The sequence below is a fragment of the Catharus ustulatus genome, chromosome 24 (genome assembly GCF_009819885.2).
Source record: "Catharus ustulatus isolate bCatUst1 chromosome 24, bCatUst1.pri.v2, whole genome shotgun sequence".
Classification (NCBI taxonomy): Eukaryota; Metazoa; Chordata; class Aves; order Passeriformes; family Turdidae; genus Catharus; species Catharus ustulatus.
In genome coordinates, this window is record NC_046244.1 from 4,598,734 (window position 1) to 4,623,226 (window position 24,493).

Sequence of the window (24,493 nt, forward strand, 5' to 3'; positions counted from 1 at the left end):
TTTGGGGGGATTTGGGGGTTTTGGGGGAGCGGCGCGCGGGGGGCGTGGCCGGGGCGTGGCCCGGGTGGCGGGAGGGGTGTCCGGGGGCGTGTCCCCCGCAGGGGGCGGGGCCGGCTCTCGCCATCTTGGCGCGGAGCGGCCGCGCCCGGCTCGGCCCCGGCGCTCGGCCCGGGGCGGGCGCTGCCCCGCCCGGCATGCGGGGCCCGGCGGCCGCCCGGGAGCTGCTGGACGACGCGGATAATGAGGAGGACGTGTCGGGTAGGCGGCAGCGGCGGGCGGGGGGGGCACGGGCGGGGCAGTAGCGTCGCTCCCCAGATGGGTCCGGCCGTGCCGCGGGTGATCCCCGCTGTCCGTGCGCCCCGGACCGGAGTGATCTGTGTCAGGTCCTCATCAGTAGCCGGTTCCCCCCGAGGCGGTGCCTGGGGGCCGGCTGGTCCCCTGGCCTGGGCTTGGTGCAGCGATGCCCACCCTGTCAGACCTAAACCAGCACAGCATGAATCAGTGAATCATGGAATCACAGTGTGGTTTGGATTGGGAGGGACCAAAAGCCCATCCAGTTCCACCACCTGCCATGGGCAGGGACACCTTCCACTGGAGCAGGTTCTCCAACCTGGCCTTGAACACTTCCAGGGATGGAGCATCCGCAGCTTCTCTGGACAGCTGTACCAGGACCTCACAGAAGTTGAGCGAGCAATATGTCCTGACCACTCTGAAGTGGCGTTGCTGTATGAGCTCAGAAATTAAAAATAAAGACAGGCCTAAAGCCATGTGGAGACTGGCTGGGATGCTCTGAGATGATGATGAGGAGGGGTGGTGTGCACTAGCATCAGTGCCTCTGCCCACAGCCGGGTCCCTGAGCTGGTGTGAGCAGCCAGAACAACCTGGCAGCTGTGGCACCATGGCACCCATTTTCCACATGAACCCTTCCTCTCCTCCACTCAGTGTGTTTTTTTGAACTCTGGGAATTTGAAGGTAAAAGCCAAGTGCTCTCCTAGTGTCTGCAGGCCCAGGTCAGCAGGAGCAGCAGTGCACAGGGTGTCCCCATGCCCATCTCTGAGAACACAGCATGCGTTGCCCACACCTCTGTGCTGGGAATGAGTGGCAGAAGGATCTGGCTGTGGGAAGAACTGAGGCTGGTGCTGCTGGGCAAGACCCTTGAGGGACACCAGTGGGGCAGCTGCTGGTGTGAGGGTCTGCAGGAAAGGCCACAGAGCTCTGAATCTTGTGCCTGAGGTTGCTGCTCAGGTGTGCTCCTCTGTCACGGTGAACACGGTGTCCTGTGCCTGTGCAGTCTGTCCACGTGAGCTGTCCCTTTTGTCCCCAGAAGAAGATGATGGGGTGCTGGAAGGATTGGATGAGTTTTTTGCAGAAGACCAAGTTGTGGTACAGAAAAAGAAGAAATCCAAGAAGCTGAAAGATGGCAAGACTGCCAAAATCAAGAGGAGGAAGAAGGAGGTAACACTGCATTTTCTCACACTGGGCTGGGGCTCCTCAGCTGTGGTGCAGAGGCAGCAGCTCAGAGCTGCTGCTGGCAAGCACCTCTTGGGTCGCTGGATGGAGAGAAGGGTTGTTATTGCTCACTGAGAAGGTGCTCTCCAGCCCTGGGAGATGACTCTCTTGCCTCTCTCTTGCCTCTCTCTTGTCCCTCTCTTGTCCCTCTCTTGTCCCTCTCTTGTCCCTCTCTTGTCCCTCTCTTGTCCCTCTCTTGTCCCTCTCTTGTCCCTCTCTTGCCAGCTTAGCTATTAGTGGTAATGTCCCTTGCAGGTGGTTGCTGGGGAGCAGCTGGGGGGAGAAGGGGCTGCCCTGTCTCCTGGCAGTGATGCAGTGATGCAGGCACATACCCCACAGGAGCAGCTCGGCTCTTGTGGATGCATGGATGTGTCCAGTGGTACTGTCCGGCCCTGTGTGCTGAGCTCCTCCTGCCCACCCACAGTGCAGCATCTGGGGACAGCAGTAAATCTTACTGATGTATACTGCACCAACACAGCATCTGTGGCTCATGTTCCCAGGGAGGGAGATGCAAACCACCATGTTGGGACGTGATCAGGGCACGGCTTGGAGATTTCTGTGTGATGTTGGCTGCACCCATTCCAGCTGTTTGCAAATGGGATGGTCCAGGGGCCTCTAGGACTTGGCACATGGAAGGCCTCTTAGGTCTTCTGCAGGAAAACAAAGATGAGGATTTGTGTCCTCAAGGGTCAGGCTCTGAGGCTGCACTGGAGGTGTGCTGCAGGGCTGAGAAGGCTGGCTGACACTGCTCCTAGAGCCTGGCTCACTGATGCTGTGCCACATGGGTTCTGCCTCTCACTGTCCTGTCCCCAGACAGTGCTGGACATGAGGACAGGAACAGACATCTTGTGTGCCAACCCTGTTCCTGCCTAAACATAGACAGGCTGCTGGGAACAAAGGGTGGGCAGTGATGGTTCCTGAGCCCCTACTTCCCCTGCTGGGGCTGGGGAGAAACTGCTCACCCAGCACAACTGGGCACATCCCCCTTTGCCAAGGCAGGGCTGGGTGTTGCTGATCTCCCCAAGGCAGCTGTAAACAAATTGGCTGGATGAGGTATGGCATTGAAGTGCTTGTGCTGTGGGTAGGAGTGTGATGAGCTGCTGGTTTAGAGACAAGTGATTCCATCCTGCTCTGCCTCTTGCCATCGTGGCCCCAAGGAAGCTTGTTTCCATCGTGGCCATGGTGATGTTCTCTTTCTGCAGATACCGCACAAAGCAGGCTCAGGCTCTCTGCCCCCTCTACCTCTCCCATCATTAGGCACAGTTTTTTCCCTATCCTGTTTTCTGAGAGGGGGGAAATAAAACACATCTCCAAGGTATTTTCACCTCTGCCCCTCTCCTGTTGCTGCTGACCTGAATGAGCCCTGCAGCTGTGTGTGCAGCTTGTGCTGAGCTTGGCTGTGCTGAGCTGGGGGTGGGGAGGAAATAACTGGCTGAGAACCCTCCTGTTTTTTAATTAGTGCCTTGTCTGGGCAGCTCTAACCAGGTTCTGCCTGGTCATCTATCAAATCCAGGGAGAAGCTGGTGCTGGAGCTGTTGGTTGGCATGAAGCACCACCCAGGCTGCCCTCGAGGTCAGGGGCTAAAATATAGAGAACCTTGAATTTGGCTTCCTTTTCCTGAACTTCTCAAGAGTTCTGGGGGCAGATGAGCCTTACCCCTGCTAGAGGCAGTGGCAGTGAGGTGTGAGGCCAGTGCCTGTGCCCACTGCAGTTCCTGGGCTTTATCGGGGCTGCACGCCGCACTGCCGCGGGAATTCACCAGCACCAGCCGCAGTGGAGCTCAAGGCAATGCTGCAACCCCCCAGAAAAAATCCGCGCGGAACAGCCAGGCTGTGGTTGGAACCTCAGCGCAGGCAGATGAAGGTCCTTGGCAGGGAAGGCAGTGGAGAGGGAGATTCAACCTGTACTGCAGCAGTTCCCATGGAAACCAATTATCCTGTGCCCAATTCCAGCTGTTCCTAACCCCGCTGGAGGAGAGGCGCGGGCTGCTCCGAGCCGGGAGGGACCGATGGACGCCGAGCCCCGGCAGCGCTGGGGGTCAGAGCCCGGGGCCGGGCGGTGGCTCCGGGCAGGAGGGGCAGAGGGAACCGGGATCGGGCCGGGAAGGGCTGGCGGGGCTGGGCGCTGTCCGCTGTGCTGGCAGGAGCCTGTCCCTGGTGCTGCTCGGTGCCCCCGAGGGGCGGGATGGTATCCATAGGGACGGGATGGCATCCATAGGGATGGCATCCATAGGGATGGGATGGCTTCTAGAGGGATGGAGTGGCATCCATAGGAATGGGATGGCTTCTAGAGGGATGGAGTGGCATCCATAGGAATGGGATAGCATTCAGAGGGACGGGATGGCGTCCATAGGGATGGAGTGGCATCCATAGGGGCGGGATGGCATCCATAGGGATGGAGTGGCATCCATAGGAATGGGATGGCATCCAGAGGGATGGGATGGCGTCCATAGGGATGGAGTGGCATCCAGAGGGACGGGATGGCATCCATAGAAACGGGATGGCATCCATAGAAACAAGATGGCATCCATAGGGACGGGATGGCATCTTGAGGGACGGAGTGGCATCCACAGGGGTGGGATGGCGTCCATGGGGATGGGATGGTATCTAGAGGGATGGAGTGTCTTCCATAGGAATGGGATGGCATCTTGTGGAATGGAGTGGCATCCATAGGGACAGGATGGCTTCTAGAGGGACCTGGACAAGCACAAGGAGGGGAACCTGAGTTGAGCACAACCGAGTGTAGGTTCTGCACCTGGATCACAACAACCTCCAGTGTCAATCCAGGCTGGGCGATGAGCAGATCGAGAGCAGCCCTGCTGAGAAGGACTTGGGTGTACTGGTTGTTGAGAGGCTGGACATGCCCTGGCCGTGTGTGTTGGCAGCCCAGGAAGTCACCTGGGCTTCACCCAGCAGGCAGCCACACTCCTTGGGATGGTAATTGTGTTACCTTCAGTGTTGTGCAGTAGGTCATGATCTCTCCAGAAAAAAACAAAAATATCCCCTGGGCAGTCCCTGCTCTGGCTCTTCCAGCACAGTGTAGCCATTGAAGCCTGCTGCTTTCTGACTGTGGGGAAGCAGAGTGCATCCATCCACTGGAGAAGGGATGTTTCATGTGAGAGGGAGTGTTTGTGGAGACAGAGTGAAGTGGGGACAGGCTTGTTCTTCACTGTCCCTTTCTGTTTTAGGGGAGCAATGATGAAATGTCAGAAAATGAAGAGGAGATCGAGGACAAATCAGAAAGTGAAGGGAGTGACTATTCTCCCAACAAAAAGAAGAAGAAAAAACTGAAAGACAAGAAGGAGAAAAAGCCAAAACGGAAGAAGAAGGATGAGGAAGAGGATGACAATGAGGATGGAAGTTTAAAGGTACAAAAGACGTCTTTGAGCTGGTACTAGTGCCTGAAGCCAGGTTGGACAAGGGGAATTGAGAGTTTCTTGAGTAGCTTTCCTTGGGTTTGGCAAGGATGAGGTTGCAGGTGAATGACTGGGACAGGAGAAGCTCTATTTCCTTGGTGCTTACCTTGAGTGCAGGGAGAAGTTGACTTTCTTGGAGCTGTGAAACCTGCCAAGGCCTTGTCTAGTGTTACATGGTGGGGAGCATTTGCATGGGGCCGTGTTAATTTGTTTCTTGGGACTACATGAAGCGTTAATTTATTAAATGCTTGCATATGCTGTTTCATAAATCCCCGAAACAAATCCCTGCATGTCACTGACTAGGGAGATATGGAACACATGACAGACCCAGCCTTGTGCTGCTCATCTGCAGAGCCATGGCTGTTTGCATTAATGATGACTCTCTAAATCTTCAGGAGCCCAAGAGCTCAGCCCAGCTCATGGAGGAATGGGGACTTGATGATGTAGATTACGTTTTCTCAGAAGAGGATTATCACACTCTGACGAATTACAAGGCTTTCAGCCAGTTCCTCAGGTAGGGAACTGTATACCTGGTGGTTGAGGTTTGGGCATTGCTCAGTTAGCAGATGAAATTGTGAAGTCAATTTTGCATCACCAACTCCTTGTCGCTTCTTCCTCCCCACTCAGTCCTCAGAACTCCATTTATTTCCAGGATTGTCTCAAACAGCTGAAGCATTTGTCTTTCCTGCTCTCCAAAGCCCCATATTATGTGTATTTTGTATATGAAAAATTTCATGAGAAAAACAGTGTTAATCAATTTCTGCTTGTACCATGAGCCTTTCAGAGCACAGCAGGTATTTCAGGGAGGAGGAGGTTTAGATGTGCCCCCCTTGCATATACTTGCTTAAGGAAGCTCTGGTTTCTGCTGCCTCTCCATGGAGCTCCTGCTGGGAGGCAGCGCTGCTGTGTCTTTTGGGCTGAAGCACCAGCACGTGAGGGCAGGAGCAGACACACAACACAGTGCTGCTAACACATGGTTCTCCTCTCCCCTGCCCTGCAGGCCTCTGATTGCCAAGAAGAACCCCAAGATCCCCATGTCCAAGATGATGACAGTGCTCGGTGCCAAGTGGCGAGAGTTCAGTGCCAACAACCCCTTCAAGGGCAGCTCGGCGGCGGCGGCTGCGGCAGCTGTGGCTGCAGCTGTGGAGACTGTCACCATCACCCCAACGCTCCCTGCCAGCCCCCAGCACCCTGCCCTGCCCCCTGTCATCAGAAAGGCCAAAACCAAGGAGGGGAAGGGTGGGTACCACTTGTGAGGGGCTGCTTTTGCACAAGACTGCAAAGCACAAGCTTCAGCAAACTGAGGAGGAAAAGAGGGTGCCAGAGGGGGGTCTGCAACTCCCCTCGCCCTTGCAGAGGTCCTTGAGAGGCATGTGGTTCATGAACCATGGCAGATTGAGCCTCTGGGTCTGCTGGATGTTTGGCAGTTTGTGGCAATTAATTAAGCTGAGCAGCAGTGGGAAAGGGGGGGATCTGCCTTTGTACCATGTTCTGCCTTGGGAAGTCTGTGCCTGGGGGTGATTTGGGTGACAGTTGTTTGCAGAGGACCAAACAAGTTTTCAATTTCTTAAGGTCCAGGTGTACGGAAGAAAATCAAGGGCTCCAAAGATGGGAAGAAAAAAGGGAAAGGGAAAAAGATGGCAGGCTTGAAATTCCGGTTTGGAGGAATCCCCAGCAAAAGGAAAAAGGGCTCCTCTGTAAGTTTGCAGGGCTTTGGGTCTGGGAGGAATGGGACAAGCCCTTGTTGGGGCAGCACAGTCACCCCATGTCAGGGGTGTCACAGCTCAGGCCATGATCAGCACATCCCCTTGCACCCGTGTCCAAGCTCACATTTGTGAGACTCGTGTCTGGCCACAGTTTTTGCTGAAATCACATGGTGCTGTTTACTTTCAGCAGTGCGGGTGATAATGCCATCATTTCAGATTTCATTTGCAGAGGAATTCTTCAGGGCTTGCACTGCCTCTGAACCGTGTGTCACAGAGGATTCTGGGATGCTTTAATTGCATTAGCAGGGTCTGCCCACGGCAGCTGGAGTCCCGTGGCATTGCCTGCAGTGCTGGAGCTGCCCAGGCAGAGCACACTGGGCTCTTCCCACTGCACCAGCATCAGGCGTGTTTGAAGGAATTAACAGCATTTTAAAGAATAATTTCCTTAGATAACTAGTGACTGGGGGTGGGGCTCTTCTTGATAATATTGGTGAAACCCCCTCATCTCACTGTGTTGCAGTTCCAGCTTTAGTTCCCATAACACAACCTGTTTCCAAGCACATCTGTGGGTTGAAAGGCCACTCTTTTCTGCAGATTTTCGATCATACATCACAAAAAATTCTTCCTGTGCTCTAGATCCACAGATTCACCTTCCAGAGAGTCACAAAGAGCCCAGGCTGCCTCCTGCAGCTGAACCCCTGGTTAGGACTGTGCAGGCTGGGGATTTCCATGCTTGAGTTCACTGAAGAATTCAGATGTATTATTATGTTTTGAGTGCACTCCCTTCATGCTGTGGGAATGCCAAGTGTGAATGCCTGCATGCATGGACATAGGAGGGATGGCACAGCTGAAATGGGTGTTGAAAGAGAGAGAGGGAGCAAAGTTCTGCCAAGTGCTGGAAAAAGGAGCCTTTGGATGCACGGGATGGGAGTATTGTTCCTATCCAGGAGAGCAGAGTCTCAGCAGTGAGTGACAGCTGGGGTGCCAGCACTTGGACTGGGTGTGCTTTGTGTTTTCTCTCTGCAGAGTGAAGAGGAGGAACGGGAGGAATCCGACTTTGACAGTGCCAGCATCAACAGCTCCTCCATGCGCTCTGAGTGCTCAGCTGGCCTGGGGAAGAGAGGGAAGAAGAGGAAAAAGAAAAAGAGGAGTAGGCCATCCTTTGTACTTTGTTCCTGTTCTATTTGGATTACCCTGTTCAGATGGTGCTTCCCTGGGCTGTGCAGCTCCAGGCTGTGTCTGGCACTGGCTCGGTGGGACAGGATGTGCCTGTGCCTGTGTGAGTGGAGTGTGAGGAGCTCTCTTGGTGTCCAGGCCCTGCTGCTGAGGGGCTTGTGCCTGCAAGGAAGCTTCAGAATTTGTGGGGTTTCCAGGGCAGTGATTTTCTGAGGAATAGCCCCCGTGGAGCTGTGGCTTGTGGCAAGCTCCCAGCAGAGCAGGGCAGGCTGTGGGTGAGGCCGTGTGAAGATGAGAGGAGTGTTTTGTCTGTGTGAGGTGTGCAGTCAGGCAGAGGCAGGTGGCAGAGCTGTGGTAGTGATGCAGGGACAGGGAGGCACGTGAACCATGGTGGAAAGGATCTGTCAGGATTTTCCAGTGGCTGTGTGACCACATTTGTGTGCGTGTCCCTTCATCCCTTCCCATGTTGATGTTGTGCTATGGCACCTCTGTCCTCGTGCTGCTCTGGAGAGCAGCCCCCTGTGCTGAGCACGTTGCCTTTCTGTCTTGTGTCCTTGTTTGGGATGAGATATTTCAGATCCAGGTGCATCCTTTGGCTTCTTTGCTTTTCTGATGGATTTTTGCTTCCAAGAAATGGAAGGACAGCTTCTAGGCTGGGGATCAGTCAGGGTGTGACACTGGCCAGCCTCTCCATTGGTCAGTGAGGCTGGGCTAGCTGGCTAGCCCCATGTCTTGTGTGTGAAGGGCATTGCTTGTGGCCTTGTGAGGGCCCTGGTGCTGGAGGTAGGGAGCTCCTGCTGCGTGCTGGAGGAGTAAAAGGTCAGAGTTCCATGCCAGGAGTTTGTGGCTGAGCTGGGAATTGAGATTAGCCATTCTGGCACATCCTCTCCTCCTTTTCCCATCCATGCTGTGTTGAGAGTGCTCCTGCCTCTGTGCCAGGGAGCCCCGAGGAAGAGCAGGGTAGTCCCTGGAGAGGAGTCCTGTCCTTGGCCGTGTCACCCTTGCATGGTGCGTTTGCAGCTGGTGCTGGTGCCTGGGGAGGTTTCTCTGACCGGCCTCCCTTGCAACCTCTCCAGGTTCTGGCATTCTCCATTGAGAGCCTGAAGGAACCAAAGGATGATACAGTGTGGAGAGAGAAAGAGAGACAGAGGTGAGATGATGCTGTGTGCAAAGGTGAACTGTGGTGCTGAGGGACAGAGAGGTAGTGGGAATTAACAGGAGGGGTCTGAGGTGAAATGCTGTCCTTATTCCCTTAACTGTATGGTAGAGGAGCAAGTGTCCCATTCCCTCCGGGAGAGCTGGCTGCTCTGCCACCCCTCTGACTGTCACCTGTCCCTTGCTTGCAGTTGAAGAGGGGGACGGGTATGAGACGGACCACCAGGACTACTGCGAGGTGTGCCAGCAGGGCGGGGAGATCATCCTGTGCGACACCTGCCCCCGTGCCTACCACCTGGTGTGCCTGGACCCCGAGCTGGAGAAGGCCCCTGAGGGCAAGTGGAGCTGCCCCCACTGTGTGAGTGGGGTTGGGGTCCCGTGGGGGTGGGTGGGCTGCTGTGGAACCCCTCGGTGTTACACTGGCTGTGCTTCCCCAGGAGAAGGAGGGCATCCAGTGGGAGCCGAAGGAGGAGGAGGAGGAGGAAGAGGATGGTGGTGAGGAGGAGGAGGATGACCACATGGAGTTCTGCCGGGTCTGTAAGGATGGAGGGGAGCTGCTGTGCTGCGACACTTGCCCATCCTCTTACCACCTCCACTGCCTGAACCCGCCGCTGCCAGAGATACCAAACGGTGAATGGCTCTGCCCACGCTGCACAGTGAGTGTTACTGGCATTTCCATTCCTCACTCTGTCCCTGCTCCCACACCTGCCTGGCCTGCCAGTGGCTCTCATGGCTGCTGCTGCCCCTCACAGCCCTGCCCTCTGCCCCAGACCCCTCCCTGAGGAGTGTTGCCGCCAGGTGCATGTGCCTGAGGGTGCAGGGTGGCTCTGGAAGGCTCTGCTGCCTCTCTGGTCTCCCTGTGGGAATTGCTGGCTGGCAGCTGGTTTCTGATGGGATGTCAAGCCTTGTTTGATAAGTGGCCTATAGAGAAGGTCTTTTCTGTCTGGTGGTAAGACCTGTCCCCGTGGGGGGTGCAGAGTGTCAGGGACACTTCTCAGGTGCCCTGTGTTGGAGGCTGTCCACTTGGCATTGAGGGTCCCCCTCTGCCTCCCAGTTCCCAGCTCTAGCTCCCTGTGACCCCTGACAGCATCTCAAACTCTGTTCTCTTGCCTGTTTGTCTGTGTATCCCCAGTGCCCTCCACTGAAGGGCAAAGTCCAGCGCATCCTGCACTGGGCCTGGAAGGAGCCTCCCCCTGCCCCGCTCCCGCCCGCGCTGCCCACCACGGACCCGGAGCTGCCTCTGCCCCCGCCCAAGGTGCTGGAGGGGATCCCAGAGCGTGAATTCTTCGTGAAGTGGGCAGGCCTCTCCTACTGGCACTGCTCCTGGGTCAAGGAGCTGCAGGTGAGCCGTGTGGTGTTGGTGTAGAGCCCTGCCCAGCCCTCTGCCCCGTGGGCTGAGCGTGGCTCCCTCCTGCTGCAGCTGGAGCTCTACCACACCGTGATGTACCGCAACTACCAACGCAAGAACGACATGGATGAGCCCCCAGCCTTCGACTACGGCTCTGGGGACGAGGACAGCCAGAGGGAGAAGCGCAAGAACAAGGACCCCCAGTATGCCAAGATGGAGGAGCGGTTCTACCGCTATGGCATCAAGCCCGAGTGGATGATGATCCACCGCATCCTGAACCACAGGTGAGGAGCCTGTGAGGGAAACTCTGCCATCCTTCTGCAAGGCAAAACCTTGGGCTGCTGGACTTTCAGATTCTGGCCTGTGCTGGGGTCTGTCTTGCATTGGAGGTTTGCTCCCGGGGTGAAGCTGAGGTTGGAAGGGGATCCATGCTGCCTTATTTTAATTTCTGCTATGTTGCACGTTAAAAATAGAGTTATAGCAAATTTAACCAAAGTTGTTCCACACTTCCACACTTCATACTGCTTGGGTCCTGTTACAGCCCAACCATTCTGTAAATTCCAGTGCTGATGGGGATGGTGCTGAGGGGAAGAGTTGGAGCGTGTGGCTGACTCCCTTACAGAACTTTGACATTGATGTTTCTTTTCTGTAGAAGAAATTCCCTGTGAATGAAATGTGCTGTGCAGATGGGCTTTCTGCATCGAGTGGCTGGAGACATGTTTTTGTTGAATTTCTACATTTCAAGTGGCAGTTTGAAATATCAAGCAGTAGGAACAGCTCTGCTGGAAGGCTGTGTGGCAGGAAAGAACTAAAGCTGCCTGTTTGATTTTCATGTGAGCTTTACCTTGTCCACTAACAAGGCACCAGATTTCCCTGTAGGCACAGAGTCAGACTTGGAAGTGTGTTTATTCTGTTTTTAGTAAACTGAACTTCCCAGAGTGGTGAATGCTGCAGGTGAGAGGGGAAGCACTGTTATCCATCCAGGCCTGGTGAAACAGGGAAATGAGCTTGTTCAGTGGAAAGGAAAAGCAGCCTGTAAAGCTTAATGGTTTGACACACTTAGAGGTGAACAGGCATTTCTGCTGGAAGTGTCAACACTGTTTTTCTACCTCAGCTTGGATGTCCTAGTCTAGGTGAAGGCAGAGGATGGAGCATCCAGCTCTGGCAAAGCAGATCACAGTGAGCTGCTCCCAGGGGCTGGTGGCATTCACTGATCAGCATTCTGTGCCCTGTGTTACAGCTTTGATAAAAAGGGAGACATCCATTACCTGATCAAGTGGAAGGACCTGCCCTATGACCAGTGCACCTGGGAGATCGATGACATAGATATCCCCTACTATGAGAACCTCAAACTCCTCTACTGGAACCACAGGTGTGAGCCCACAGCCAGGGGAGCTGGGCAGGGCCAGGGCAGCCCGTGGGGGTGGTTGGAACAAGGGGAACACTGAGGTGCTCCCCTTTTGAACACATTGACACTGCTTGCAGTGACTTCTCTTCAAAGAGCAGTGGCCCAGCACTAATGAAGGCACATCCATCCTGATGTGCCATTTTGGGATTGCTGGACAATCTCACCTGCTCTTTTGCAGCCTGTGCTCCCCTTCCTTTGTGTCTGCACTGCTGTGACATTTATGGTCTTCATGACCATGCTGTCTGTGGAGAAAACCACAGCACTCTGAGTTTGCTGTTCTTCATTTTGTATGGACTGTTGTGAGGGGAAAATCAATGCCCTGTGAGTGCCCCTGCTAGCTGGGCCAGAAGAGCTCCTGTGGGGAGAGGGGCAGTGGAATGTGGGAGGTGTTTCTGTCCCTCAGCTCAGAGCTGAGAGAACAGTGACCCCCTGCCATCCCTGACGTGTGCTGCCTGTCACAGGGAGCTGATGCTGGGGGAGGACACTCGCCCTCTGAAGAAGCTGAACAAGAAAGGGAAAAAGCTGAAAGAGGAGAAGCTGGAAAAGCCTCCAGAAACGCCTCTTGTGGATGTGAGTGAGAGTGGTGGGGACAGTAGGCCAGCATGGGAACCTAGAGGGAGGGTGGGCTGTCTGTGCCCTTGTCCTGTCACGTTGTCCTCCTCTGGTTCTTTTGGGAATCCTGTTCCCATTGAGAATTCTGGCATGGTGTTGCTGTGAGGAGCCTGGGAGCTGGGCTATGCCAGGGACCGTGTCTGTGTCTCCTTTGGAGCTGTTGGATGTTACAAACCTGAAGAGGGATGTGCTTGGGTGCAGGGGAAGGAGGGGCAGGTGTTTTTCACTGCTCTGTGCATGGTTCTCTTTTCAGCCTACAGTGAAGTTTGACAAGCAGCCGTGGTACATCGATGCCACGGGGGGCACGCTGCACCCTTACCAGCTGGAAGGGCTGAACTGGCTGAGATTCTCCTGGGCACAAGGCACAGACACAATCCTGGCTGATGAGATGGGGCTGGGGAAGACGGTGCAGACTATTGTGTTCTTGTATTCCCTGTACAAGGAGGTGAGTGGAGTGCCTGGCTGTCCCTGAGGTGGCTGAGAAATGCTGGCTGCAGGGAGAACAGCCTGGGCTCTGTCTCCCTGAGCAGGGCCACTCGAAAGGGCCGTACCTAGTCAGTGCCCCCCTCTCCACCATCATCAACTGGGAGCGGGAGTTTGAGATGTGGGCACCCGACTTCTACGTCGTGACCTACACGGGGGACAAGGAGAGCCGCTCGGTCATCCGGGAAAACGAGTTCTCCTTTGAGGACAACGCCATCCGCAGCGGGAAGAAGGTCTTCCGGATGAAGGTGGGAGCTGAGTCTGTGCCTGCCCCATCACTGTACCTGTCAGTAAGAAGGGGAGAGGAGAATTTGACCTGGAGAGGGAGGCTGGTTAGGTCCCTGATGAGCTTTGTCCCACGGAGGGAAGCATTGTTTACAAATGCAGGAGGTTTGTGATGAGCTTTGCAGATTTCTGCCAGAGGTTTTCTATTTCTGTAGTCTCCTGCTTGGTTCTCGTGTTTGGGTGTTCTCCCAGCCCTGCTGTGGGCTTTGTGCCAGGCGGTGCAGCCCTTCTCATCTTGGATCACATGCAGCAGCAGCAAAGGTGGAGGCTGTCCTGCTCTCTTATCCCAGCTTTTCTCTCCCTCTGCTCTCCAGAAGGAAGCTCAGATCAAATTCCACGTCCTGCTCACATCCTATGAGCTGATCACCATTGACCAGGCGGTGCTGGGCTCCATAGAGTGGGCATGTCTGGTGGTGGATGAAGCACACAGGCTGAAGAACAACCAGTCCAAAGTAGGTGGCAGGCATTTGTGAGTGATTTTTTTCTCTGTTTAACATGCTCTGGCATTAAAAGCCCTTCAGCAGCAGGAGAGGCAGCAGCCTTGCTGCCTGATCATCCTGAACAGGCTATTGTGGAAGGGAATTGATCCCTCTCCTTCCTCTTCCCTTTACCTGAGGCTCAATGCAGTCTCCTGGTGCAGGAGGAGACAAGTGGTGTGACCCAAGAACACACAGAATTGCTGCCTGTGCTCAGTGGGAATGGGAGAAATGCTGGCACCCTGCTCTGTGCCCATGGGGGATCACTGCTCAGGCTCCTTGTGCACCCTGCAGAGTCCCACAGTGACACAGGGGTTCCTTGCAGTCCTTGTCACCCAAACTTATTTCTTTTCCAGTTCTTTAGAGTACTGAATAGCTACAAGATCGATTACAAGCTGCTTCTCACAGGGACTCCGCTCCAGAACAATTTGGAAGAACTCTTCCACCTGCTCAATTTCCTGACTCCAGAGAGGTTTAAGTAAGTTGCACTTCCCTGGGCCGTCAGGGTGGCTCCTTGCTCTGGCTTTGGTGCAGGCACATGAGCATTATCTCCTCATGTGCCTCGAGAACTCTGCCCTGGTTTTAAGTCACAAAGCAGCAGATCCCTTTGCTTTCACGTGCCCCTGTTGCTCAGCACCATGGGGGTCTGGCTGCTTCCACAGCAACCTGGAAGGGTTCCTGGAGGAGTTTGCAGACATCTCCAAGGAGGACCAGATCAAAAAGCTGCATGACCTGCTGGGTCCCCACATGCTGCGGCGGCTCAAAGCCGATGTGTTCAAGAACATGCCGGCCAAGACGGAGCTGATTGTGCGAGTGGAGCTGAGCCAGATGCAGAAGTGAGTGATTCCAGTGCTTTCTCCAGGGGTGTCTGGCTTTCCCCAGCATGGTGAGGTGTCAGTGGGGATTGAGGGGTCAGAGGCACCCTGCTGGGCTGGGGCCTGCTGCAGGAAGAGTGGGAGTTCCTTTGTGTCTCACCAGGAGGTGTGTTCAGTGGTTGAACCGGGCTCTGTGCAGTTCTGGGGGCATGGGAGGCTGGCAGCGAGGCTCTGCTGGCTCTGGGGCACAGAGAAAACACTGAGGCTGAGTCTCCTTCTCCCATTCCTGGCACTGGCCTGTGCTGCTGGTGTGCCTGGGTCAGCCTGGAGCTGCTGCTACCCCAGCTCTGGTTCTGCCACGCTGACCTGTTCAGTTTCTGTGGCATCTCCTGCAGGTCAGGGCACCTCCAGAAAGGGCCTGTCACTTCTTCCTGTCCTGGGGGGCAGGAGGGCTTGGCTGGCACCCAGCAGAGGGGGTGGTGAAGGTGCTGTGCCCTCCAGTCCTTCCCACTGCCAGGGCTGTGATTCCCCCAGAGCACCTGGAAAGATCCAGCCCTAGGTGCTGAATTGCTTTTAAACCCCTTCAAATGTCCCTTTTACATCTCCAGTGACACTAGGGGGGTTTAATTCAGTGCCCTCATGTTTGTTCCAGTCCCACACCTGCCCCAACTAACACAGTGTCTGTCCCACAACCCCTCCTGCAGGAAGTACTACAAATTCATCCTGACAAGGAACTTCGAAGCCCTGAATTCGAAAGGTGGTGGGAACCAGGTCTCACTGCTCAACATCATGATGGACCTGAAGAAGTGCTGCAATCACCCCTACCTGTTCCCTGTGGCAGCTGTGGTACGTCCCCTGCCTTTGTACCCTTGGACATCTCAGTGTTGGGTGGCAGCTGGGTCCACGATCCTGCTTTGATTAACACTGTGGGTTTCCATGCTGGTGGTTTCAATGACTTTGTTCGCTGCCTTCACAGGAGGCCCCTGTGCTGCCCAATGGATCTTATGATGGGAATTCTTTGGTCAAATCTTCTGGGAAACTGATGCTGCTCCAAAAGATGCTGAAGAAGTTACGGGATGGGGGTCACAGAGTTCTGATCTTCTCTCAGGTGAGAGCACGGAGAGATAATAATAAATAAATGTTTTAAGGAATTATTTTAAATTATATATGGGAAATTTGTGCTGGGAACAGACAGAAATAGGTGGAATAGCTGGTGACAGCTTCTCCCCCAGGCAGCCAGGGCAGTAATGGTGGAAGGGCTGTGTCCCAGCTCACTCCTGAGGGAGCGCCTGTCATGTTTAAGAGCTCTGTTAGCTCAGGATAGAAGCGAGATAACAGTCACAAAGCTCCTCTTTGGGGAGGGACAGTCAGACACAATTCCTTCCTGCTGGCAGAGTTGCCTGTGGAAGATGAGACGTGAGTGTTGCTCCTCTGGCTGCTGCCAGAGTGTTGGCTGTGCTTGCTTTGCTGACCATGCTGTGCCACCACCAAGGACTCTGGGCTGTGGGCAAGGACCATGCTGGGGCAGGGCAGGTCCCCAGGGGAGGCAGGGGTGTTTGGCCATGCAGACCCTCTCATGCCAGGGTCACCTTGCCCTGTAGATGACAAAGATGCTGGACTTGCTGGAGGATTTCCTGGAGTATGAAGGCTACAAGTATGAGCGGATCGACGGGGGCATCACCGGCGGGCTGCGCCAAGAGGCCATCGACAGGTTCAATGGTACTCACCTTCCTGCCTTGCTGAGGGGTGCCCATGGGGGATAGCAATGTGTGGCCAGCAGCAGGTCATCTGCCAGTGCCCGTAGCTCGTGCCACACTTGCAGGTCTGGCTTCCTGTGGCACAGTGGGGGCTGCTCGTATCGCGCCATTAAACCCTTGAGTTGGTTCCCACAAGGAACCCTGGCTGTGCCAGCAGCTGTTCAGCTGAAGGGGCTCCTGCCTTTCCCTCCAGCACCTCCACAGAGCTTCCCCTTTCATCTGTAGATGGGTTCTGCAGTACCTGGTTCCCAGGGAGTGATGTGTTTTCACTCCTTGCCACCCCTGCCTCTTGCTTGTCAGCTTCTGTCAGCGTCCTGTCCCTCTGAAATGGTGCTGCTCCTCTCTGTGAGCTCTGCTTCTTTCTGTCTCACCTGTTCCCACCTCTGGGTTTGTCGTTCTCAGCTCCTGGGGCTCAGCAGTTCTGCTTCCTCCTCTCCACCCGCGCCGGTGGTCTGGGCATAAACCTTGCTACGGCCGACACTGTCATTATTTATGATTCTGACTGGAATCCCCACAATGACATCCAGGTTTCTGACTTTCCCTTTTCCTTCCTGTATAGTAAGTACCTCTCTGGCTGTGCCCTCTCTTTGCACACCCTCACTGGGATTTCAGTATCTCCTCTTGAGAGCTGCTGACACTTTTTCCTGTGTTTGTGGGTATTTCTGCCCAGCAGTCCCCTTCTCACACCCTCTGGCCTCATCCCGGCCTCTCTGCAGTCTAGGAGAGACCTGACACACACAACTGTCCCTCCCCTGTGACATTCTCACTTCTTCCTCATGCTTGTCCTCAACTGGGTGCCTCTCATGCAGCTTGGAGGGTGAGAAGCATGGCCTTGTTGTCCAGCTGCCATGGTGCCACCCTCAGCAGCTCCGTGCTCCGCCCGCAGGCGTTCAGCAGAGCTCACCGCATCGGGCAGAACAAGAAGGTGATGATTTACCGCTTCGTGACCAGGGCCTCTGTGGAGGAGCGCATCACCCAGGTGGCCAAAAGGAAGATGATGCTCACCCACCTGGTGGTGCGCCCAGGGCTCGGCTCCAAGTCGGGCTCCATGACCAAGCAAGAGCTGGATGACATCCTCAAGTTTGGGACAGAAGAACTCTTCAAGGATGATGTGGAGGGTGAGGTGGGAATGCTCTGGGTGAGGCAGGGCCCTCTCTGAGCTGCTGGGGCTCACTGTTTTCTCCCTGTGCAACAGGCATGGTGTCTCAGGGACAGCGGATTGCCATGCCAGATGCTGTTACCCCTTTCTCAGACACACTGTCAACAAAAGGGGGTGCAGCAACTGCTGGCATGAAAAAAAAGCATGGTGGCACCCCACCAGGTGTGTAGCCCATCTTTGCTGGGGTTACTCATCCCCGTCCCTATCCCCTCATCTGACCTGAGCTTGCCTGGCTCAGGAGCAGACTGTCCAGCACCCTGATCTGTGCTGCTCCCCTCGGTTTGCTCTCCAGGTGACAATAAGGATGTAGAAGACAGCAGTGTGATCCACTATGATGATGCTGCCATCTCGAAGCTTTTGGACCGAAACCAGGATGCAACTGATGACACGGAGCTGCAGAACATGAATGAGTATCTCAGCTCCTTTAAAGTGGCTCAGTATGTTGTGAGAGAAGAGGACGGTGTGGTAATGTGCTCAGTATCATGTCTTACAATCACCCCTTTGTACATTCCTCTGTGTTCCTTCTGCTCCCTCTCCTGTCCCTGCTTGGCATGAGGCAGGATCTTCCCTGCTCTCTCTCTGTGGCTGCTCGAGCCCCTTGTCTCTGACTCTGCAGGAGGAGGTGGAACGGGAGATCATCAAGCAAGAGGAGAATGTGGACCCTGACTACTGGGAGAAGCTGCTGCGGCACCACTATGAGCAGCAGCAGGAAGATCTGGCCAGGAACCTGGGGAAAGGGAAGAGAATCCGCAAGCAGGTCAACTACAATGACACCTCTCAGGAGGACCAAGGTACGGCCACATGTGCTCAGCTCCTGGCCAGGCTCACGGGACAGACAGAGCTGTCACTTGGTGTCTCTCTGCAGTTGGTAGATTGCCTTGATCTATACTTCCAAGATTCCTAAACTTTCCAGTGAACAAATTTTCAAAGATTTTTTTTTTCTTTTTATTTTTTGGTCTGTAAACTCTGGTTTTGCTGGAAGAATCTAGGAAAGACATATCTGTGGGCAAAATATTTCAAATTGTGTTTTTGCTGCATAACAGAATGCTAATTCTGCAAAACCTGAGAATGTGATTTCCTGTTGCTGTGTCCCCCTCTCCTGCTGCCTGTCAGGGAATGTCTGTGATAAATATCTTCAAGCAGGCATTCTAGCACATCCCTCCCAGGCAGGGTGCTCTAACCTGGCCTCCCATGTGTTCTGCAGAGTGGCAGGACGAGCTCTCTGACAACCAGTCAGAGTATTCCATTGGCTCTGAGGATGAGGATGAAGACTTTGAAGAGAGGCCAGAAGGCCAGAGTGAGTTGATGTGTTTGATAGTCCCTGGGATTTGGAAGCATCAGAAATGTCTGGGTTGGAGGGGTTGGTGTGCCCAGGGTTTCTGTTCAGGGGACTGTATCCCTGCTTCCTATCAGGTGAGGAGCTTTCCAGGCCAGGGAAGGCAGCCAGCTTCTTCCTTGGCCTCTGCAGGATGTGGTCTGGTCTACCATGAGGACCAGGCATGGTCCTGCCTCGCCTGGGAAGGGCAGAGGAATGTCCTGGCTTGGGGAGTGGTGGCTGGGAGGGGCCCTGCAGTCTGGGCAGATGCTCTGGTGGGTTCTGCTGCTGTCAGGAGGGAGGGCAGGAAGCCTGGGGCACATGAGGTGTCTTTCCTTGCTGCCTGGCCCATCCATCACTGAGGCTGCTTGGCTCTAGGTGGCAGAAGACAGTCCCGGAGACAGCTGAAGACTGACAGAGACAAACCTCTCCCTCCTTTGCTGGCAAGAGTTGGGGGGAACATCGAGGTGAGCCTCAGCCAGAGCATGGCCAATGCTTTTCTTCCCAGGCTCCTTCAGGCTGGATCCCTCTGTGCTGAATCACTGGGACATTAATCCTGGTCCAGCAATGCCTGTCCAGCTGTGAAGCTCCAGGGTGCCACATGCTGCTGAGGCCACTCTGTGATCCCAGCAATGCCTTGCTTCCTGCAGGTTCTGGGCTTCAACGCCCGGCAGCGCAAGGCGTTCCTGAATGCCATCATGCGCTGGGGAATGCCGCCCCAGGATGCCTTCAACTCCCACTGGCTGGTCCGGGATCTGCGAGGGAAGAGCGAGAAGGAGTTCAGGTACAGAGATCCTGACAGGCAGGCAAGGTTGGGAGCCTGCACCCCTTCACTGGGGGCTCTTTTTGGGGAGGTGATGTCTGTTTTATTGCGATGGCATCTCTCGTTCCCTTCCTGGCTGTGAGACCTCCCTCCTCCAGGGGTGGCAGGGAGGGTGACAACATGGGTTGAGCAGGGAGGCCATGGGCCAGGACTCAAGTCTGGCTTCCCTGGCAGGGCGTACGTCTCTCTGTTCATGAGACACTTGTGTGAGCCCGGGGCAGACGGTGCCGAGACCTTTGCGGACGGCGTTCCTCGGGAAGGGCTGTCACGCCAGCACGTGCTGACGCGCATCGGGGTCATGTCACTAGTAAGGAAGAAGGTGGGTGAGTAAAATTATGAATGGGCCTTTTCAGGAATGTTCAGGAGACTTTTCCCAAGGGGGTGGGTGCAGCAGTCCTGCCACTCAATCGCTCTGTGGGTGAGCAGCCTGGACACACCGACTCTGTGGCACCGGCTGGGAATGTCCCTGCTCTGTTTGACCTGAACATGTGTGTTTGTCCCAGGTCCAGGAGTTTGAACATGTCAATGGGAAGTACAGCACCCCAGACCTGGTTCTTGAGGGCCCAGAGAGCAAGAGATGCAGTGAGGTTGTGTCTTCAGATCCCAACACGCCTGTTCCGGCCAGTCCAGCGCACACACACACAGGACCAGGGGCCCTTGCAGGTATCCGGGGGGTTGTGGCTGGGGTCTGGCTTGGGAGGGAGGTGGGACAAGACACCAGAAGGTTTTACAGGTACTTGACCCATCAGGCCCTGCTCAACAGCTTCCTGACTTTACTCTTCCTACAGACAAAATAGAAGCACAGCTGGGTTTCCATGAGGAAAAGGACCTGGTGGAGCAGAAGCCCAGAAAGGTGTCCGACAGCCAGGTGAGCTTTATTCAGCATCTCCCCCTGGAAGTTTCCCCTGCTCTACCTGGGAACTTGGGGTACTCTCTAGGGAAGGGAGAGCTGGGCTGATCCGGAATGGGTGCTTGACATTTAGGTGCCTGCAAGTGCTGAAGTGGAGAGTGAAGAGCACCCAGAAAGCTGTGACAGCAAAGAGAGGCCAAGGGAAGAGAAGCAAGAGGATTGTGAAAAGGCTGAGCCTTCTTCTGATCCCCTGGTGAAAGGTGAGGCTGTGTATCTTCTCTACGTTGCTATGGGAAATCTGAATGTCACAAAGTCCTGCAGAAATTCCTGAAAAAACAAGTTGCAAATTGCATGAAATGGTCATTTTGGGGGTCATTTGTTCCTCCAGATGTCTCAAAGAAGAGGAAAAACTAAATACATTTATTTGATAAAATGGAGAAGAATGTTCTGCTTGAAGTTCTTTGAGCATCTTGAACATACAAACAATTTAGTTACTTCACCCTAAAAGGGAAAGTCTGTCTGGATAAGTAGGTTGTTCCCTGCAGAGCATTTTCCATGTCAAGCATTTCTTGTAGGCCTGTTCCTTTCTGCAGATGAGGGAATTCAAGAGCAAGAGAAGGTGGAGCTGAGCAGCAGCCCAGGGAAGGGGGAGGATAAAGAAGTCAAACCAGGTGAGGCATGAGGCTTTGGAGAGAGAAGAGTGGGAAGAATTCCCAGAGTGAGGCCAGTGCCTGGAGCAGTGAGAGTGTGCCCACGGGGTGGTGGCAAAGATGCCAGTAGCACCAGCACCACTGGTGCATAGGCACCACAAGTGAGAACAACACTCTGTTGGGGTGGGCACTGCCTGTGCTGACACTGGGACCTGCTGGGAGGGGTTGGTGGCTTTTGCAGCAGTGTCTGGCTGTTGATGGGGCAGAGATGGCACCAGAGGGTCTAGTGGTGGAGCACAATTAGGCCAATTCCTTGTGTTTGCCAAGCAGAAGATGGCAAGGAGGAAGAGAAGGAGCCAAGTGATGCCCAGCAAAACGGTGACAAGGAGGAAGAGGACGAAGGAAAGAAGGATGACAGAAACATGAACTTCAGATTCATGTTCAACATTGCTGATGGTGGCTTCACAGGTAAGAGTGAGGTGTTGGCCTCTCCTGCAAAGCTGCTGCAGGGGCTCTGAACCTGTTCAAGGGCTATGAATGGGCTGATGCTTTGCTAGCAGCAGCAGAACTGGGTCTGCCCTGTGCCTGTGGTCTGGGGACATTCCATCACTCACCCTGCCCACGTGCTGTGCTTTGACCTGCAGTCTGGCTGCCTCATCAGGCTGTCTCCCTTCTGCTTCTGCTTCCACAGAGCTGCACACACTGTGGCAGAATGAGGAGAGGGCTGCCATGTCCTCTGGCAAGATCTACGACATCTGGCACCGCCGACATGACTACTGGCTGTTGGCAGGAATTGTCACGTACCCTTTGACCTGGCAGAGCAGGAGGCAGCGAGGCCAGAGAAACCTCTCTGGGGGTGTGGTAGCTGGGCTGGTGCTGCAGTGATGAGCAGGGAGAGGGTTTTAGGGCCATGATGTGGGTGTGGGGTGATGGGCAGGCTCTTGGCTGGCCGGTTCTGCCCTTGACACTTCGCCCACACCAGTCACGGCTATGCCCGCTGGCAGGACATCCAGAATGACCCACGCTACGTGATCCTGAACGAGCCCTTCAAGTCAGAGATACACAAGGGGAACTACCTCGAGATGAAGAACAAGTTCCTTGCCCGGCGGTTTAAGGTGAGTGGCAGGTCCAGGGCTGGCGAGTCCTTACTGGTGGGAGGACCAGAGCAGCACCCTGAAGCCAGGGGGGAGTTTGCCAGCATCATCTGTGAACGAAGTGGGGAGTGAACTTTGCAAGGGGCTCTGTGGTTTATTGGTTCTGAATCCTTCCCCTTCTGCACCTCCCAGTTGCTGGAGCAGGCCCTGGTGATCGAGGAGCAGCTGCGGAGGGCAGCGTACCTCAACATGACCCAAGACCCCAGTCACCCGGCCATGGCACTGAACGCGCGGCTGGCAGAAGTGGAGTGCCTTGCTGAGAGCCACCAGCACCTCTCCAAAGAGTCCCTGGCTGGGAACAAGCCTGCCAACGCTGTCCTGCACAAAGGTGTGTGCCTGCAGGGCTGAGGGAGTGTGCTCTGAGGCTGGGAAGGGTTCCCGAGCCTCACACGGGGAGCCAAGCCAGGAGATGTCCCCATCTTGTGTTCTGTCACCCAGGAGCTGCCTGCTCCTGTCAGCTTGTTAGGTCTGGCAGGCGTCCCCCCAAGTACCTCCTGCTTTCCTTGCAGTGCTGAACCAGCTCGAGGAGCTGCTGAGTGACATGAAGGCTGATGTGACACGCTTGCCCTCCATGCTGTCCCGCATCCCGCCCGTGGCTGCCCGGCTGCAGATGTCAGAGCGGAGCATCCTCAGCCGCCTGGCCACCCGTGGAGGGGATCCAGCTGCCCAGGTCTGTGGGGATGGGCACAGAACCCTCTCTGAGGGGGTCATGGTCAGGTCAGGGCTGCAGGCCCACGTCTTTTCTCCCTCCTTGCCTCCCCAGGGCTCCTTTGGCTCTGCCCAGATCTTCAACAACAGCTTTGGGCCAAATTTCCGCGGTCCTGGGCCAGGTGGAATTGTCAACTACAGCCAGATGCCTCTGGGACCCTACGTGACTGGTAGGTTGGGGTTTTGCTCTTGGGCAGAAAAGTTCAGAGGGTGGATTTGGGCGGTCCAGGAGCACTGCCAAAGGACAGTAGTAAGCAAGGTGTTTCCTCTGTCACCACAGATATTTAGCAGTTCCCACGATTTTCCCCTGCAGCTCCCACTCCTAGCTGAGGTAAGGCTGTGCTTCCTGTTCTTTGTGCTCCATTTGCTGGGGAACATGAAGGGGTGGGGGGCTAAATGGAGGCTCAATTTTATCTGGCTGCAGTGGAGGTGGAAGCAAATCCTGCCTGCAGCCCCTCCCAGTGAGGCTGACATTGTGGGGAGGGTCCAGATTTGGCTGATGGGCAGCCCTCCTTCCTCTCTTCTTGCAGCAGCCCTAGGGGACAGTCCCCTGTCCCTGGCCATGGTGGGGAAATCGTGCCAGCGTTGCCTGCGTGGAAGACAAGCTGCTGCTGCCGGCGCTACCGCGCTGTCCCGCTCCCGCTTCAAGTGTGCTTTGCCTGCTGCGGCCCCCGTGGGAGCGGCGGGGCCGGGGGTTTGTGTCCGTGTATATTTTTTGCACTTTCTTATTGAAGACTTGAAGAGTTTGTCTGGGCAAGGTGGGCTGAGGGGAGGGAGGGAGGGCTGGAGTTGCGGTGTTTGTCCGGTTGTGTTGGCAGGTGTAGGGGTGAGTGGAGGCCAGTGGTGCCATGTCCCAGCCAGCTGTGCTCCCCAGCTTCCCCCTAAGGGCCATCTCTGGCTCCTTGTGGTGTTTGAGCAAGCCCACGCCTGCTGCTGCCCTGCTGGAGTCCCTGGCACTGCTGTGGTGTGGCTGGGGGTCCACGTGTGCCGGGCTTGGGGTGGGCAGATGGAGGGGAGGCGGGTGGGACAGAGGGGACAGCTGGAACTGGGATGGGGATACCTCGAGCGTGGTGACACCGGCAGCCGTAAGCAACGCCCCTGCATCCGCTTCGTGCTCTGTGTGTCCCGGTTTCTGTTCTGTGTTTTAATAAATCCTTTGGGAAGGACACAGTGGAGTCTGGCAATGGAAGGGATGGTGGGGTGGCCTGGCCCTGGTCTTGGTACCTCTGTTGTCCTGCACACGCGTTCACAGAAACAGACACGGATGTCTACACACACACACACACACACACACACGTACACAGACACAGGTACACCTAGAGACACAGAGAGGCACACATGGACACAGACAGACATGAAAATGTCCTGTGTAGCTACACTGATACTGTTATCTCTGCATGAGAGCATGTATATGTACATGTACTGTGTCACCCCCACATGGACCTCTTCTACAGCAGTATAGATCTGTGTACACACATGTGTAGATATACACAGAACTGTAAGTTTTAGATCTATATGTGTGCATATATGTCTTTATGTGAGCCTACACTGCTATAAATACTGATTTATTTAGGTATTTCTATGTGGGTGTGTATCTATGCACACACACCTGTATATTACACATGTCTATATAATGTATTTGTGGTTCCAATACCTGTGTATTTGTGTACATACATACTTGTGAGTGTG

The 24,493-nt window shown here is 55.0% G+C and overlaps 1 protein-coding gene across 4 annotated transcripts; it reads left to right on the forward strand.

The window, feature by feature from the left end:
* Positions 1 to 168: 168 nt before the first annotated feature.
* On the forward strand, positions 169 to 23,972 carry CHD5 (chromodomain helicase DNA binding protein 5). 4 transcript variants are annotated; one of them, XM_033079466.2, is made up of 42 exons: positions 169 to 258; positions 1,325 to 1,455; positions 4,697 to 4,876; positions 5,320 to 5,438; positions 5,925 to 6,163; positions 6,497 to 6,621; positions 7,657 to 7,780; positions 9,153 to 9,319; positions 9,399 to 9,617; positions 10,094 to 10,303; positions 10,382 to 10,593; positions 11,550 to 11,681; positions 12,179 to 12,287; positions 12,583 to 12,774; positions 12,860 to 13,060; positions 13,412 to 13,549; positions 13,930 to 14,051; positions 14,236 to 14,409; positions 15,093 to 15,234; positions 15,365 to 15,496; positions 15,990 to 16,107; positions 16,548 to 16,672; positions 17,032 to 17,263; positions 17,341 to 17,466; positions 17,597 to 17,769; positions 17,921 to 18,095; positions 18,509 to 18,601; positions 18,998 to 19,086; positions 19,270 to 19,403; positions 19,617 to 19,761; positions 19,946 to 20,105; positions 20,231 to 20,310; positions 20,426 to 20,552; positions 20,868 to 20,963; positions 21,273 to 21,410; positions 21,634 to 21,742; positions 21,925 to 22,057; positions 22,229 to 22,424; positions 22,606 to 22,766; positions 22,860 to 22,974; positions 23,085 to 23,135; positions 23,335 to 23,972. In XM_033079466.2, the coding sequence occupies exons 1-41, from the start codon at positions 195 to 197 to the stop codon at positions 23,090 to 23,092; spliced, it is 5,865 nt and encodes a 1,954-aa protein (XP_032935357.1). In that variant the 5' UTR covers positions 169 to 194; the 3' UTR covers positions 23,093 to 23,135; positions 23,335 to 23,972. The 4 variants fall into 4 exon arrangements, with proteins under 4 accessions (XP_032935357.1, XP_032935359.1, XP_032935358.1 ...); XM_033079468.2 differs by having other exon boundaries at positions 20,886 to 20,963; XM_033079467.2 differs by having other exon boundaries at positions 1,328 to 1,455.
* Positions 23,973 to 24,493: the final 521 nt, after the last annotated feature.

What these genes read in the sequence shown, in the direction of transcription:
- CHD5 (XM_033079466.2), top strand. Translation starts at nt 195, where the DNA reads ATGCGGGGCCCGGCGGCCGCCCGGGAGCTGCTGGACGACGCGGATAAT. An exon ending in CTCCTCTACTGGAACCACAG is followed by an intron (nt 11,682 to 12,178) that starts GTGTGAGCCCAC and finishes TGCCTGTCACAG; the next exon opens with GGAGCTGATGCTGGGGGAGG. An exon ending in TGTTCCCTGTGGCAGCTGTG is followed by an intron (nt 15,235 to 15,364) that starts GTACGTCCCCTG and finishes CTGCCTTCACAG; the next exon opens with GAGGCCCCTGTGCTGCCCAA.